The sequence below is a fragment of the Temnothorax nylanderi genome, unplaced genomic scaffold, assembly GCF_030848795.1.
Source record: "Temnothorax nylanderi isolate EJ_2023f unplaced genomic scaffold, tnyl_v1.0 TNYL_tig0057_pilon, whole genome shotgun sequence".
Classification (NCBI taxonomy): Eukaryota; Metazoa; Arthropoda; class Insecta; order Hymenoptera; family Formicidae; genus Temnothorax; species Temnothorax nylanderi.
The window spans coordinates 1026077-1044383 of NW_027249119.1; the positions used below are offsets into that span (position 1 = coordinate 1026077).

At 33.4% G+C, this 18307-nt stretch overlaps 1 protein-coding gene and 1 long non-coding RNA gene across 2 annotated transcripts in view; one reads left to right on the top strand and one right to left on the bottom strand.

The window, feature by feature from the left end:
• Window positions 1-18307, top strand: part of LOC139773116 (uncharacterized) — an 83073-nt gene that overhangs the window by 44251 nt on the left and 20515 nt on the right. The window contains exons 19-31 of the mRNA XM_071707373.1: window positions 41-157; window positions 293-415; window positions 556-681; window positions 838-963; window positions 1116-1241; window positions 1379-1504; window positions 1661-1786; window positions 1930-2049; window positions 5437-5778; window positions 9231-9359; window positions 10769-10894; window positions 11051-11176; window positions 11311-11445. Of these exons, the coding sequence (XP_071563474.1) occupies window positions 41-157; window positions 293-415; window positions 556-681; window positions 838-963; window positions 1116-1241; window positions 1379-1504; window positions 1661-1786; window positions 1930-2049; window positions 5437-5778; window positions 9231-9359; window positions 10769-10894; window positions 11051-11176; window positions 11311-11445 (1848 nt within the window). The remainder of the gene's footprint in view (window positions 1-40; window positions 158-292; window positions 416-555; window positions 682-837; window positions 964-1115; window positions 1242-1378; window positions 1505-1660; window positions 1787-1929; window positions 2050-5436; window positions 5779-9230; window positions 9360-10768; window positions 10895-11050; window positions 11177-11310; window positions 11446-18307) is intronic.
• Window positions 9968-10579, bottom strand: LOC139773138 (uncharacterized). The gene is made up of 2 exons (XR_011718280.1): window positions 10413-10579; window positions 9968-10219 (listed from the first exon to the last, which is right to left on the bottom strand). It is a non-coding gene; the product is annotated as an uncharacterized lncRNA (long non-coding RNA).

Genomic DNA, 18307 nt, shown 5'->3' on the forward strand with positions numbered 1-18307 from the left:
TACTTTTTTCTATTTTTAATCACATTATTTTTCTATGCAGACCAAGTACTTCAAGTTTAGCGGATAATACTATGGATCCTTCTGCAGAACGTCAAAGTCAAGATACATCTGGTTTGCCTGTTAAATCATTTAAAGAAAAAACAGGCGCATTTAATGTGTAATTATTCGTTTTGCTTATTATACAATATAATGATAATTTGATATTTAAATATTAACTCTTTTGCAAAAAAATAATTTACAACGTTTATGTTTTAAATAATTCCATTTCTAATTGCTCCGTACTTCAATGCAGATCAAGCACTTCAAGTTCAACAGGTCACGATATGGATCCCAATCTAGAACGTCAAATTCAGGAAATAATTGATTTTGTTCTTCGATCTGAACAATCGAGAAAAGAAACAAGGGCACTTGATGGGTAATTATTTGTTTTGTTCATATAATATCACACAATTATAATATCTTATTATTGAAATATTTATTCTTCTGCAAAAGAATAACTTATAACGATAATATTTTATATAATTTTATTTTTAATTGCAACACATTTCTCTGCAGACCAAACACCTCAATTTCAATGGGTTATGATACGAATCCTGCTGCAGAATGTCAAATTCAAGAATCACCTGGTTTGCCCGTTCAATTATTTGGACAAACGAAAAAAGAAATAAGCGCACTTGATAAGTAATTATTTGTTTTGCTTATAACTTATATCACACAATGTAATGGTATCCAACTAGTTAAATATTAACTTTTCTGCACAAATATAACTTACAACTGTGACATATTTAATAATTACTTCCTCTTATTTACTTTTAATAACAACACATTCCTACACAGACCGAGCACTTCAAGTTCAGCGGATTATAGTATGGATCCTACTGCAGAACGTCAAAGTGGAGAACTATCTGGTTTGCCAGTTCAATCACTTAAAGAAATGGCAGAAGAAACAGGCGCACTTGATAAGTAATTATTTGTTTTGCTTATATCATACAGTATAGTAATATCTTGATATTTAATATTTACTCTTTTGCAAAGTAATGATTTACAACGTTAATGTTTTAAATAATTTTTATTTAAATATTTTCTATTTCTATTTGCACCGTATTTCAATGCAGACCAAGCACTTCAAGTTTAGCGGATTATAGTGTGGATCCTTCTGCAGAACGTCAAAGTCAAGATACATCTAGTTTGCCCGTTCAATCATTTAAAGAAACGGTAGTAGAAACAGGCGAACTTAATGAGTAATTATTCGTTTTGCTTATGTCATACAATACAATAATATATTAATATTTAAATATTTAATCTTTTTCAAAGTAATGATTTACAACGTTAATATTTTAAATAATTCCGTTTCTAATTACTCCGTATTTCAATGCAGACCAAGCACTTCAATTATAATGGGTTTTGATACGAATTCTACTGCAGAATGTCAAAACCAAGATTCACCTGAGTTGCCCGTTCAATCATTTAAACAAACAAGAAAAGAAACAAGCTCACTTGATAAGTAACTATTTGTTTTGTTTATAACTTATATCACACAATGTAATGGTATCCAACTAGTTAAATATTAACTTTTCTGCACAAATATAACTTACAACTGTGACATATTTAATAATTACTTCCTCCTATTTACTTTTAATCACAACACATTCCTACACAGACCAAGCATTTCAAGTTCAGCGGATTATAGTATGGATCCTACTGCAGAACGTCAAAGTGAAGAACTATCTGGTTTGCCCGTTCAATCATTTAAAGAAACGACAGAAAGAACAGGCACACTTGATGAGTAATTATTCCTTTTGCTTATATCATACAATATAATAATATCTTGATATTTAAATATTTACTCTTTTCCAAAAGATTAATTTACAATGTTAATATTTTAAATAATTCGATTTCTAATTGCTTTATATTTCAATGCAAATCAAGCACTTCGAGTTCAATGGATTATAATACAAATCCCGCTGCAGAATGTCAAAGTCAGGAAATAGTTGATTTAGATCCCCAAACATGTGAACAATCGAGAAAAGGAACAAGGGCACGTGATGGGTAATTATTTGTTTGTTTATATATAATACAATATAATGATATATCATTGAAATATTTACTCTTCTGAAAAGAATAATTTATTATAGAATAATTTAACGTTAATATTTTATATAATTCCATTTCTAATTGCACCACATTTCGATTCTGACCAAGCATTTCAAGTTCTACGGGGCCTACGGGTTATGATAAGAATCCTTCTGCAAAACATTAAAATACTGCAGAAAAATACCTTTGCTTCTGTATTGTCCACGTTTTCTTGGGTGTACAACTTAATTCGGTCCGTTTTTTTCTTGAAAAACGCATTTATTTGAACGATGAAATGAATTAATACCTTATTCAAAGTACTGTCCATCGCTAGCCACTACTTTTTTCCCATCTTTCTGGCAATTTATGGATTCCGTCGCGGAAGAAGCGTTCATCTTTTGAAGCCAAGAATGAATCGAGCCAATTTTTGATACCCTGTTCTGAAGTGAAGCGTATTCCAGTCAAAGCGTTCTGCATCGATCGAAACAAATGGTAGTCGGAAGGGGCAAGGTTTGGGCTATAAGGCGGGTGAGCCAGAACTTCCCATCCGATATTTTCCAAATAGTTTTTAACCGGAACAGCAACATGAGGCCGAGCGTTGTCATGGTGAAAGATTATGGATTCGTGTCTGGTCACATATTCTGGACGTTTTTCGGCTATAGCTCGCTTTAAACGGATCAATTGTTGCCTGTAGAAGTCTCCCGTGATGGTTTGACCAGGTTTTAGCAGCTCATAGTGGATCACACCCTTCTGATCCCACCAAATACAGAGCATTACCTTGGCACCATGGATATTCGGCTTCGGCGTTGATGTTCCCGGTTGGCCGGGCTTTACATACGATTTTTTGCGTTTCGGGTTATCGTAGTGAATCCATTTTTCGTCCCCGGTAATGATTCGATGCAGAAAAGACTTCTTTTTGTACCGTTCAAGCAACATTTCGGACATGCAAAATCGTCGTTCGATATCTCTCGGTTTCAATTCATATGGGACCCAATTTCCTTGCTTTTGGATGTATCCCGCGGCTTTGAGTCGTTTCGAAATAGCTTGTTGAGTAACTTCCAATGTTTTTGCGAGCTCTTCTTGCGTTTGACACGAATCTTGATCGAGTAATGTTTTTAATTCTTCATCTTCAAACTTTTTCGGTTGATCCGAACGCTCTTTGTCTTCAACACTAAAATCACCACTTTTAAATCGTCGAAACCATTCTCTGCAAGATTTATCCGATGGTGCAGATTCACCATACACTTCCACAAGCATTTGATGCGCTTCAGCTGCACTTTTCTTCCAATTGAAACAGAAAATCAAAACTTCCCGCAAATGGTGCTTATTTGGAACGAAACTCGACATTTTCAACGCAGTAAAAATTAAACTTGTTGTGCAAAACTCAAAGGCTTGTAAACAATATTTGGTTGACAGATGTTGACACTTCACAATACAGCAAAAATCAGCTGTCGCCGTCAACCATTTATAGCACCTAGAGCCATCTTTTGAAAACGGACCGAACTAAGTTGTACACCCAATATATCAAAAGTTTTATATTATCATGGTTTCCATGTAATTGTAAAAAAGGAGTGATATCCGTATAAAACATATCTTTTTTAAAAAAGAGTGAATAAAATGCACCAGGTATACGTGCTCCATACACAATCTTTATTGAAAAAAAATTTGATCTAATTTTGTTATACAATTATAATTGTTTTTCTTGCTGCAAAAACAATGATACCCGAAAGTTTGCATCAAACGAATAAAATAAATACCCAGATAGCAAAGTGTGTCTGATCAAAATCGCGCAAACCTGTGATTGCTCATGATGCTGGCAACTTGCCGTACATTTGCTTCAATTGATGTCGAGTAATTTAATATTTGAAGCAACACGCAGGCAATATTGGATATATGTATTGCCAGCAATTTGTCGGCAAGAGAACAGCATCAAATTTACTTCGCGTTGCTAGCAATATAACAGCATTGTGTGATCCTATGAATTGTTACAGCAACATGACAGCAACAGCTCGAATTTTGAATCAGACGATTTTAGACCGCAGCATATAAGTTGCCAACAAGTTGCTGGCAAGTTGTTGTATAAAATTGTTATATCGTGAAGGCATCAACTTGCCGACAAATGCGGACTCAGTTGCCACAATTCTGATAGTAACGTTGTCGGCAACATGCCACAACAATGTAGACACGTTGCTGTCTGGGTCTTTAAGGGAGGACACCACTGTAACTGCCCATTTTCGACTGCCTTCTTTGGTATTTTTTTTTTTTTTTTGAGAAAGGAATAAAATATACGGTCAAAAGAACTTTTAGGCTTTATTAGACATATATTAAAGTATGTAAAAAAATTTTTTATTTGTTAAAAAAATACAAAATGGCGGCGCACGAGTCGCTATAGCTTTCAGCTCTCCGCGGCACGCAGTAGAACTGTCGTAAATTTGATCCTGGAACAAAAAATGAAATATTTTCGTTAATTTTATTAGTTTTAACAGTCAAGTACGAGCGCTTTTTTCGATGAATTAAAAATTGTAAAAAATATATTACTTTTTATACGAAAATTATGTTCTTTCGACCATAATTTTCGTATAAAAAGTGATATATTTTTTACAATTTTCAATTAATCGAAAAAAGCGCTCGTACTTGACTGTTAAAACTAATATAATTAACGAAAGTATTTCACTTTTTGTTCCAGGATTAAATTTACGACAGTTCTACTGCGTGCCGCGGAGAGGGTTGGCTGAAAGCTATAGCGACTCGTGCGCCGCCATTTTGTATTTTTTAACAAATAAAAAATTTTTTTACATACTTTAATATATGTCTAATAAAGCCTAAAAGTTTTTTTGACCATATATTTTATTCCTTTCTAAAAAAAAAATACCAAAGAAGGCAGTCGAAAATGGGCAGTTACAGTGGTGTCCTGCCTTAAGAAAATCAGATGTTAAACTACTAACTTATTCTATTTACTTGATGCAAACTTCCGAATATTATTGTAAATATTTTGAAGAAACATCAGATGTTACTAATTTATCATATTCACTTAGCGCAAAAATTCTGATTGTTTTTATAGTAAAAGACACAAATAAAATTATAACATCAAATATTATTTCAGAATTTTTTCCAATAATGAGTTCTATAGAGCACGTACATTTGATTATTGACGTTATTTACTTTTCAGAAAAATGTAACTTTTGTATTTCTGTACGTGATCTAGTAATTATATATAAATTCGAACTACATATCCATATAAACATACGCCCCAGTAAAAAAACCTTACTTCTTTTTGACCTTTGTGAGAAATTCTGCAAGCGCTTTTTAAGGCGCTCACTGTATCACATTTACATAGTATCAAACGATTAATCTGTATTACAGGTCGGTTATAATAGCACCGAAAAAAGAACGCAGCAAGTTGTGGAATTATTTCGAGGAATTGAAATCTGTGCTGGTAAAGTGCGCAATTTGTAAAATAGAAATTCATATGCCTCATCCATCGAACAGCACAGCAATAATGATAGAACACTTAAATAAACATGGAATATTTTTCAATAATGACACTTTCACACTTTTTGACGACTTGAGGAAATATTACTCGGAGTTACCGGGATATAAGGCAAAATGTAATGATTGTAGTAAAACAATGCCTTTCTTAGCAAATATTTTACGTTTACGAAAACATTTAAGAAGACATTCCACAAGAATCCTCAGTCGAGATGAGTAAGTACACATTCAAAAAATTATTAAAATATTAGACTATAAAATAAATGCAATAAAACGATCAGCAGCTAAAGAAAAAACGCCAATACAAGTTTTTATCAGGTCATCCATATAATATTTATTTACAATTTTGATCATAAATACGTCTCTCAAATAGTAATAAAAATAATATTTCAATTATTTTGCATAATTTAAATAAAATTGAGTAGATTATTTCACGTTCTTTTATGCATCATAAATATAGACCAGAAATTTAAATTAGATGTCTATTTGGTTGACATTAACACTGTAGAAATTCGAGACAAATATACAGAGTGTTTCTTAAGTAAGTAAACAAACTTGAAGGGGATATTCCTTGGCTTACTTGAAAAAGAAAAAATTCTCTAAACATGTGTCCTAAACTATTTCGTTTTCAAAATACAGGATGTCAAAATTGTGAAAAAAAATGAAAACTTTGAAAATCTGGAAAACGTTTAAAGATATTTCAGTCAAATTTAGTATGCGTATATGCGGTATTAAGAAATATGTATCTTCCAGTACCGATGAATCATTTTTTAATCTACCTGGGGCGTGTGTTTTTGACACCATGTGTTTTGAAGACAAAGTAGTTTCGAACACATGTTTATAGGACCTTTTTTTTCTTAAAATAAGCCAAGGAATATCTCCTTCAAGTTTGTGTACTTACTTAGAGAACACCCTGTATAAAATGTATAATATTATACCCAGTTCTTATAGGCGGTATTCAAATTAAATAGCTCAATTTAATAAAATCTATATAGCACAACTCAAATCTGCCATCCACATATTACATAGATGATTAATAATTAATAAAAATTTTTATTAGCCAACTATTAACGGTTCTTTATCATTTGAATATACGTGTAGGTCAAATGTCAACATAGTGTAGGATTAATAAATAAATACTTGTGGAGTCGGAGTAAATGATTAACGTTATATGAATATTTATTTTGAGCAAAGTTATAGATTAGGCAAATAGTTATGACAAAAGCGATGCAATGAATATAAGTTATGACGGACGATACAAATATGAACTCTTAACTCTATCTCGTATCCCGATTACTCGTATATAACTCGCTAAATGTCTCGTATCTCGGACGAACGTAACTCTTAATACTGTCTTATAATCTGATCACCCGCGCGACTCGTTAGTGAACGCGCGACGTTACTCCCCATTCGGCATGTAATATTTCAGAAACATTTCTGCAAAATTCCATTTGAAATATTACACCTTTCATTAATATTTCAGAAATATTTCAGAAATATTTCACGACCGTTTCTACATCATTTCGGCAATGTTTCAATGTCCGCAATTATTTTAAAGCAACCTTGCTGGAAGATTTCGGTAATATACTGAAATATTTCTCAAATATATCTACGAAATATTGCAGAAACACTTAAGAGATATTTCAAATACATTTTACACTAAGAAAAATGTTTTGTATTAGCAAACAAAATTTTCTTACTGACGCAAAAACTATTTGTTGATATGTGAAAAATGAAATATTTTATTACCGGAACAAAAAAAATATATTAAGCCGTATATGTGCGTATAGCCGTCGCGCGTTTGTCCGAAGAAATCCGCTCTCTCAGCCGGTCACCCATCCAAGTAGTCGCTTGACATCGATGATCGAACAGGGTAGTGGTGATCCTCTGACTCTGACGCTTCTTTCTTTCTTATACTTGCTTATTTTGGTGAGCATAAAGCTATCGCATAACAATATTAACAATACAGATATACGCATAAATCTTTTTTGCCAGTCAGCGTCGAATATTATTTTATATTAAATATTATTAAATATTTTATATTTTATATTAAAAATGCCATATGACAAAATTTGGAATATCAAAAAATTCTTAATAAAAGAGAAAAATGCAATAAAATGCAATAATTATATAATAATAAATTTAATTTTTTATATGTTCTAAAGTCTGTCAGCAACTTTTCGGAAATATTACAAATGCAATGTTGTATGTGAAACATTCAAAAATATAACGCGTGCAATATAAACGTAATAATAGTTTTATCATATATCAGAAATGTTTCTAAACCATTACACCTGCAATATTTCTTCTGCAATATTGTAGAAATTCACTGCCTGCAATTCAATTTTTCATTACCTACGCAATCTTTCAGAAATTTTTCAGAAATATTTTAAATGCAATGTTGCGTTTGATGTGTTACAGAAATATTATTCGTGCAATGCAAACGTAATATTACTTTTATAATGTTTCAGAAATATTTCTGAAATATTGCATCTGCTACATTTTTTTGCAATATTACAGAAACTTACAAATATTGTTAACAACTTTTTGAAAGATTTCAGAAATATTGTTAATGCAATATTATAAAAAACATGATGCAGGTACATTTCTAAAATATTTCAGATGCATAGTTACAAATAAAATGTTAACGAAATCTTTCTGCACCATTTCCGAATATTTCAATATTTCAGCAACATAACATGCCGAGTGGGTTGTAACCGTATTCGTCTTATGTTTAAACGTGTACTCATATTAACCGCGTTAATTGTTATAGACGAAAATACTCGCGGACGACGATCGTCCGTTAGACGCTTCGGACGAGTTAATTCGTTTGTTTAGGAAACTAGTCAGACTCTCAGAAGTCAAATCGTAAGCATTGTAATGTTGCCCTTTGTGTTGTTCTATGTTTTCGAATTTATCACACAGAAAAACAATTCAAATACATTGGTATTTTTTCTTTACTTCTTTTCTTACCTCAAATATCAAGAAAATAAAACATTAGATGCTGTTGATTAAACAATCTCGATTTTTAATCATGTTTGTATTCAAATTATGAAAATTTGCTTGATAAACTTGCGGCCTAAGTTAACACCAAAGCGTCTGACAGGCAACATCGTCGCGCGAGTATTCTCCAAAGCAGTTAAAGGATTAAGGCAGTCTCTATTATAAATTATTTATTAGGAAAAACGTCTCTTTCAGTGACGTTACTCAAGAACGTCATTGTAACGTAAAAAAATCATAAGTTGAATTAGAAAGATACACCATTTTACGGTCAGTACAGGATTTTAGTAAAGTAATAAAATTATTCGTGTGAATTTATGTACATTTCTTTCAACTGCAACTAGAACAGATCAATTACGTTAAAACAGTTTTTCTCCTTAACTTAATTTTATATCATATCGGTCGTGTTTCACTTACCTATTATCTACTAATCACAAATTCAGACATTAGATGTTTGAGATTAGCATTACAAAAATTTGAGGTATAAAACATTCTCTCCCTATCTCTTTCTTTTTCTTCCTCTTTCTCATTCTCACTTACAAAACTTCACTCCATTACGCTTAACCGTCAATAAGTACATAATAGCATTAAGTAATACGTGCAATTGTAGTATTTTAATAATTATATTCTTTTTTTTCTGTTTTTAATCACACCACTTTTTTATGCAGACCAAGCACTTCAAGTTTAGCGGATAATGGTATGGATCTTTCTGCAGAATGTCAAAGTCAAGATAATACATCTGGTTTGCCCAGTCAATCATTTAAAGAAACGACAGAAAAAACAGGCGCACTCAATGAGTAATTATTCGTTTTTCTTATATCACACAATATAATAATATCTCGATATTTAAATGTTTACTTTTGCGAGAGAGTAATTTACAACTTTAACCCTCAGGGTACGGACTATAAAAAAGTTACGTTCCGTACGGACATGGGTTAGCCTAACCCGACGACTTTGATTGACTGTATATCGGGCTGTAATTTGTCAATTGAAACAATTTTTTTTTTTGGATCGGAAATTTTCTCAAAAATACAATGGCGTTGATAGATTTATTACATTATTTGTTTAAACAAAGATACATTTGAAAATGTCAACGATTCTCAAAAAATTTTCATAAAAATTTATATATTTTTTAAAATTGCATAACTTTATGAAAAAAAAAGATATCGACATTTTATAAGTCGCGTTTGAAAGCTAAAAAGTTGTTCTTTAAAATGGCTGAATTCGTTTTTTGATCCATTCCAAAAAGTATATTTTTTTTGAACTATGAAAATACCCGTTTTTTTGCGATAGCGATATAACGTTACTTGCTTGATTTATCGTAATAACGCAAAAAAAATATCTTAAAGTAAAAATAGTTCTTTTGGATGTTGTTGATTAGTATAATATAAATAAATAACAAAAATTAATTATTAAATAAAATTTTTATTGTATAAAATTAAAAAAAAAGAGAATTACACGGTGTTTTCGCATTCACAGCATATTTTCGCTACATGTTCTTTGCACATAGCCTTGTCACATCTTAGGCACTTGTAAAAAGTTTTACAAGTACAAGTACGTTTTCAGTTACACTCTCATCCTCGGTTTCTCTGTATAATTTTTCGAGAGCTGCAACACTCCGAGTTCTCCGACGCGATGCCATTTTCACAAAAAAACTCTGCAATGATAAATCGTAAAAATAAATATTAGAAATCGTTATTCGACGCATCGTACGAAGAGTTATGCTAAGAGTAGCACAACTCTTCGAGAAATAACATGCGTGCACGGATACGTTATGCTGGTATGCTACAGAGCATTATTTTGAGGTTAGAATGCACAAAAGTATATTAAAAATAGTAAATTATACATACCAGAATACTCTACTGCAGCAAATACTCGAAAAACACAAATTTTTTTTTTTTGAAAAACACGGATTTTGTAACGTTCCGTACGGACTGGGTGTAGACTACCCGAGTTCAATTTTCAAAATCGTATAACTTGAGCACCAAGCGTAGACTGACGCTGCCCCTTGGCGCTCACATAGTAGCTACCTCAAAGATTCCCCCCCCCCCCGGTACGGACCCCCACCATTCACTTCCTTTGAAATGGCGCTACTTTCAAAATTCGCTCGGGTTACGCTAACCCAGTCCGTACCCTGAGGGTTAATATTTTAAATAATTTCCATTTACATATTTTCCATTTCTAATTGCACTGTATTTCAATGCAGTCGAAGCACTTCAACTTCGACGTGTTGTGTTATGGATCGTTCTGCAGAATGTCAAAGTCAAGATACATCTGGTTTGTCCGATCAATCATTTAAAGAAACGACAGGAAAAACAAGCGCACATAATGAGTAATTATTCGTTTTTCTTATATCACACAATGTAATGATATCTTGATATTTAAATGTTTACTCTTTAATTGCGAAAGAGTAATTTACAACTTCAATATTTTAAATAATTTCCATTTACATATTTTCCATTTCTAATTGCACCGTATTTCAATGCAGATCAGGCACTTCAAGTTTAGCGGATAATGGTATGGATCCTTCTGCAGAACGTCAAAGTCAAGATACATCTGGCTTGCTCGTTAAATCGTTTAAAGAAACGACAGAAAAAACATTCGCTCTTAAAGAGTAATTATTCGTATTGCTTATATCATACAATATAATGATATCTTGATATTTAAATATTTACTCTTTTTCAAAAGAATAATTTACAACATTAATGTTTTAAATAATTCTATTTCTAATGATGTATTTTAATGTAGATCAAGCACTTCAATTTCAACGGGTTACAATATCGGGGTTACTAATCCTACCGCAGACTGTCAAAGTCAGGAAACAGTTGATTTGGATTCTCAAATGTGTGAACAATCGAGAAAGGAAACAAGGGCACGTGATAGGTAATTATTTGTTTTGCTTGTACCACATAATATAATGACATTTTATTATTAAAATATTTACTCTTCTGCAAAGGATAATTTATAACGTTAATATTTTATATAATTCCATTTTCAATTGCAACACATTTCGATGCAGACCAAGCATTTCAAGTTCAACGGGTTATGATACGAATATTTCTGCAGAACGTTAACATACTGCAGAACAATCGTTGACTTCAGTATTGTCCATGTTTTAACGTAGAACTACGTCTTTCCCGGAGAGGGGGGGGGGGTAACTTCGGGTGCACGACTGCAACGTTTTCTTGCAACGTTTTCTTGCAATGTTTTCTTGCAACGTTTTCTTGCAACGTTTTCCGCGAACTACTCATTTGTTAATAGACCGAATTTTAAAGAATTATATATGAAACAGAGGTAGAATTTTCCGGGAATGGCGGTGGTGGGGTTAATTTTTTGATACCGATTCTTTTTAAACTGGTTGCGTAGTTTTTTGTTATATTTTTGAAAATAATAATCGTAGAGTAATAAATAAGTTGTCATTTGATAGCTTATATAGTCTCATTTTCTCTCTAAAGTCTATAAAGTCTCCAAAAGGGGTTACCGATTTTTTTCTTGCAATGTTTTCCGCGAATTACTTATTTGTTAATAGACTGAATTTTAAAGAATTATATGTATATAAAACAGGGGTAGAATTTTTCGGGAATGGCGGTGGTGGGGTTAATTTTTCGATACCGATTTTTTTAAACCGGTTGCGTATTTTTAGTTTTCGATGCCAATTTTAGTAAAATTGCTAATAATGAAAGGGTTATCGATTTTTATCTAAAAAAGATAGAAATCGGTAACCCCTTTTGGAGACTTTATAGACTTTAGAGAGAAAATGAGACTATAATATATAAGCTATCGAATGACAACTTATAATGGGTTAATTTTTCAATACCGATTTTTTTAAAACCGGTTGTGTAGTTTTTTGTTATATTTTCAAAAATAATAATCGTAGAGTAATAAATAAGTTGTCATTAGTGTTAAGTATAAATTTCTTGCAGAAATCGGTAACCCCTTTCCCGATTCTCGTCAAAGTAAATCGGTTACCCCTTCAACGATCTTCGCCAAATTCAATATCAACCTTTTTTTAATGATGATATATAAGAATACATGTATAACTTATACTTTATTTAAGCATAAATCGGTATCCTCTTTACCTTATTTTTATGAAACCAGTACTAAAATTTTTTTAGAAAACAAAGCTAAATTTTAAAAAATAAACGAGCACAGTAACAACTGTGCCGCAAACAACGTAGAACTACGTCAACTGTCACTATTTCATGTTAAAGTATTCAGCGAAGAAAAGTAGACGTAGGGCTACGTCAACTGTCTTTCGCTAAATAATAGTGACAGTTGACGTAGCCCTACGTCTACTTTCCTTCGCTGAATACTTTAACATGAAATAGTGACAGCTGACGTAGTTCTACGTTGTTTGCGGCACAGTTGTTATTTTTATTTGCAAATTAATATATCAAAGGTTTTATATTTTCATGGTTCTCATGTAATTGTAAAAAAGGAGTAATATCCGTACACAAAACGTATCTTCTTAAGGTGATTGGGCCATCAGAGCATGTCAAAGAAAAAAATCTGAATTAAAAATATGTTATAAAGAAAACCTAAATACGCTTAAATTTGCAATTTTTAGAAGATCTGACGTCTAGTTTTTGAGATATTAAATCTCAAAGTTGGCATTTTTAACATAGGTTTTATGGGAAATTGTACCGGAAACATACATTTTTCGAGAATTTCACTCACTGTCTGTAAAGAAACAAGTTCAAAAAACTGAAAATAACATTATTTGATTCTTCTAGCACTTGTTAAGTATAAGACAAAACGACGTTGACGTGTAATAAGACCAAAAATTCAATCAAAAGTTGATGAATTGTCGCGTTTCTTGTCGGCCTTTCGATCAGCTGTACGCGACGTGAACATGTGGCAACGCCGCGCCGTGTAGTGTTTTCTTTCCACAGCACTATTCTTTTGCAAGCAAATCTCCCGTTATCGAAATTGATTGTTACCTTCCATTATTTTTCAACATAAACACAATACATAACCTCACTCAAACACATGGCACTGGCATGATAGCTGCCTACAGCGAAGAGATGCAATGTCGCGACATTGCCGACATTTCTCTTGTACGAATGTCAACTGAAGTCAAATCTTGAACTGTTTACATTTATCAGTAGATGAATTGATACATGATCGAATGAAAAGTTACATTATAAAACTAGTAATTATACAAGTGTTTAGAATATATGCATAAAAAAAGGTTTTTCTTAAAAAAAATTTAGACCTTATATCGACTCATACGGTACTTGGCCCAATCACCTTAAAAGAGTTAATAAAATGCGCCAGGTATACGTGCTTCATACAAAATCTTTATTAAAAATTTTTTTCTAATTTTTAAACATATGCGAGACTGTCAGTTCGTTCCTGACTTCCATCGTACGAACATGTTTCGTTTTGTGGCTCTGTAATTTTGGTATTTCGTGTATGCCACTTTGATATTGTGAATTTCGCTTGTATGGTATGCAATACGAATTGGAGCCATCGTGGGACATACTCTGTGTAAATAAGTACTCTCTTTTTTACTCGTTTTGCTGTAACATCATACTTATTTTCTGTTAATTTCTAGCCTTTCATGTATGATGTTTCTGCCAAATCTCATAAGCATTAGACAGAGAGTGTGTTGGCGATGGTTCTTTTTTTCTCATCAGGTATTTTGATATTTATTTCGCTCTTTAAATTTTGCACTGACTATAAGGAATTCAATTTTCTTTACATTTTTTAAATTCTAATTTTATTGACGTTGTTATTTGACTCTATGCTATATTTTGTTAGATAACTTGATAAGGATCCTGGGTTGAAACGTTGTGAAGCTATTATGTATTGATTGCCAATTGTTGTCGAGATAAATATATTCTCTTTGGACAAAAATTTTGATCTAATTTTGACATATAATTTCATTTATGTTTCTTGCTACAAAAACAATGATACCCCAAATTTTGCATCAAGTGAACAAGATAAATTAGTAACATCAAGAATTTTTTAAATAAAGTTTCTTTATTATACTTGTTGTATACGTGTTCTGAAAAAGAACACGTACCCAACAACTATAATAAAGAAACATTATTAGGAAAATTAGATGTTACTACTATGTAATTTATATCCCATTCACTTGATGCAAACTTTTTGATGTCATTGTAAATATTTCATAGAAACTTCAGATAAATTTTGATTTCGTATACAGTGATTTCAACTTGTACGTATCAAGCCAATCAGACAGCACATTAAGAATGTATTTGATATGCGTATTAGCTTACAATTAGTCTAATACATGCTGTTCTCGAGTATCGTACCATTCTGATATGCCATCGTTTACAACAATCGTATCAATGGATTTATATAGTCCGAATATAATACTTGGTACGCGTATCAAATGCTTGGTGCAAACAAGATCACTGATGTTTACACGCTGAAACTTAGGACGGTAATCATATATGTGTATGCTGGATATCCACTTGTCTACCTATGCATATTGAGTTCTTATTCGCATATTCGATTTCATGTACAATTACAATTTTAAAACAAAAAAAATCACTAACAAGAATTCATGGCAAGATCAAAAGGCTGATAATTGCGATTATATCCAAAATCAAACTACACACGGGTCCAGGAGTTTTAATTTTAACACACATCTAGTGCAACACTTTATTTCAAAGTATTTAACCTTTTCGCTATGATGGCGTTGGCCGAATAGCGATTATGAGGTACGGCGGCGCGATAGCCGGCCAGCGTTGGCCTTGGAGCGAAGAAGTGCTATGACTCCACTGTTTTTTAGTTATTGCATTAAAGATATAATTTTCAAGCATAAAAGTAAAACGGGATTTACATAAGTACAAAATTGTATTTTAAAATTATATTTTATCATTATTTTAAACCTCGTATTTAATACGCTACAAGTGAAGTTAGTACCAATACGGCTAAGCCGGCTATAGCCGGCAGTAGTATCTACGAATGTCACATGGATGCCGGCTATAGACAGCGTTAGGAGCGAAAAGGTTGTGGGAAATAAAGATGACTTTTAGAAAAAATGCCGATTGAGCAGATAGGTTGTTCTAAAAACAACATTTATACAAAATGGAAATACGTATTGTGAAGTACTCAATGTACAGGGTGGGGAAAAATTATTGGTCAAGCTTTTGCCAGTCGATTCTACTCGTCGAGATCGCCAACATTGCATCATAAACATGGTGCCGCAAAATTAACTTTGAAGGTCATTTTCAATGTCAAATTTTTTTATTGGCTTATTCGATTCTACTCGTCGAGCTGAACAAAAGTCTCAAAGGGACCATATGCCGGGAATCAATATTTCATAGAGAAATCTTTGTTTGAAGTTTTTAGAAGCCAAAATATTTCGTAAAATTAATTGTCATGGGTGTAAAATCTGCTTAATCTACTCTTAACGCTACCCAGGAACAACGAAGTGGGCGTGGTAGATTTTTGTTCCCTTCGGGGTATCTTGGTAACCCATTTCAACGGCTGTTGGTTCCTTAAAGCAACGGAGGCCGTCCACTGAGGGGAACAGCCGGGACATCAGACGGATACCTTGAGCACCTATCGTGCTCCGCGCTTTTTTACAACGAGTTTTTGGAACTCGATGGATCGGTCGTAATCCTGCACCACACTTATGGCCCACCCGTTCACCTGACCTGAACCCTCTAGACTTTTATTTCTGGGGAGCTCTGAAAGCCATTGTTTATGGGTCAGGCAGGGTTTTAAGGACGGCTCAGGATTTACGAGATCGCATTAAAGAGGCGGTTGCTACTTTAGCACGAAATCGAGCTGTGCTCCGTAGAGTGCGAGATAATTTGATGGAGAGACTCCAAGCTTGCATTGATAACGGTGGTGGTCGCATTGAAGCTGGCAGACAAGCACAACTGCTCAGAGCTATTGGGGCCGATGGGTCAGTTCTGTTTGTTCGTAGGCAGCGTCGACGACGATAAAGTGAGAGGCGAGGGGAACTCACTATAATCAAGTCACCCCGAAGTGAGAGGCGAGGGGAACTCACTATAATCAAGTCACCCCGAGGTGAGAGGCGAGGGAAACTCACTATAATCAAGTCACCCCGAAGTGAGAGGCGAGGGGAACTCACTATAATCAAGTCACCCCGAGGTGAGAGGCGAGGGGAACTCACTATAATCAAGTCACCCCGAAGTAAGAGGCAAGGGGAACTCACTATAATCAAGTCATCCCGAGGTGAGAAGCGAGGGGAACTCACTATAATCAAGTCACCCCGAGGTGAGAGGCGAGGGGAACTCACTATAATCAAGTCACCCCGAAGTGAGAGGCAAGGGGAATTCACTATAATCAAGTCACCCCGAGGTGAAAGGCGAGGGGAACTCACTATAATCAAGTCACCCCGAGGTAAGAGGCAAAGGGAACTCACAATAATTAAGTCACCCCGAAAGGAACAAAAATCTACCACGCCCACTTCGTTGTTCCTGGGTAGCGTTAAGAGTAGATTAAGCAGATTTTACACCCATGACAATTAATTTTACGAAATATTTTGGCTTCTAAAAACTTCAAACAAAGATTTCTCTATGAAATATTGATTTCCGGCATATGGTCCCTTTGAGACTTTTGTTCAGCTCGACGAGTAGAATCGAATAAGCCAATAAAAAAATTTGACATTGAAAATGACCTTCAAAGTTAATTTTGCGGCACCATGTTTATGATGCAATGTTGGCGATCTCGACGAGTAGAATCGACTGGCAAAAGCTTGACCAATAATTTTCCCCACCCTGTACGTTGTTCTATAGAATAGATTTTTAAATTAAAGTGATAAATAAATATGAACAACTTTGGTAAGTTTCACAAAAACTTACATTGGAAATATATATATAATGAATAACACAAATTTCAGCATACACCAATTTCTAAAGAATAATATGATGTTAGTCTCCATTCTCGTTATTAGTCTTATATACTGGAAGTGTATAAACAACTGCCAGACCATTTTGGATATTGAACTCTGTATACAGATGTCCGGATATACAAGTCAAATACACTTATGACTCGAATCTCCGTGTACTTAAGAGGTATATTGGTCATGAACATCCAAATACACAGGCCATGGAATAGGATACACCCCACACAGCACAGGATATTCTGAGGGACACTTGTGCATCTGCTAGATATCCACCGGATATCGGATATCCACCGGATGTCCTACGGTTATTGAGATATATCAAATGTCTGTAGAACGTCCCTCAGATAAAGTGTGCTGTGTGGGACATATTCGGACATAGAAACTTTTTATACACATACATAAATTGTGTATACCTTCTGTATACCTACCTGTATACACTTTTTCTCTAGAGAAAACATACCATTTTTAAAACAAGGTAAAAAAACGCGCCAAGTGTACGTGTTCCATACAAAATCTTTAGTGAAAAAAAAATTTGATCTAATTGTGTCGTATAATTCCATTAGTATTTCTTACTACAAAAGCAATGACAACAGAAGGGCCAAGTGAATATGATACAAAACACTTGGCACCAAGTGTTTTTTATGTGTGAATCTAAATAATAAGAAACCGGAACAGGTTGTGTATCGCTATTCTAAAAAAGAACAGGTACACAACAAGTAAAATAAAGAAACATCATTAAGAAAACCAGATATTACTAATTTATCATATTTATAATTTGGCGCAAACCTTTTGATATTATTGTTTTTGTAGTAAAAAATACAAATGGCATTATAAGACCAAATTAGGTCAAAATTTTCTTTCTTTGATACAGATTTTGCATGGAGCACGTAC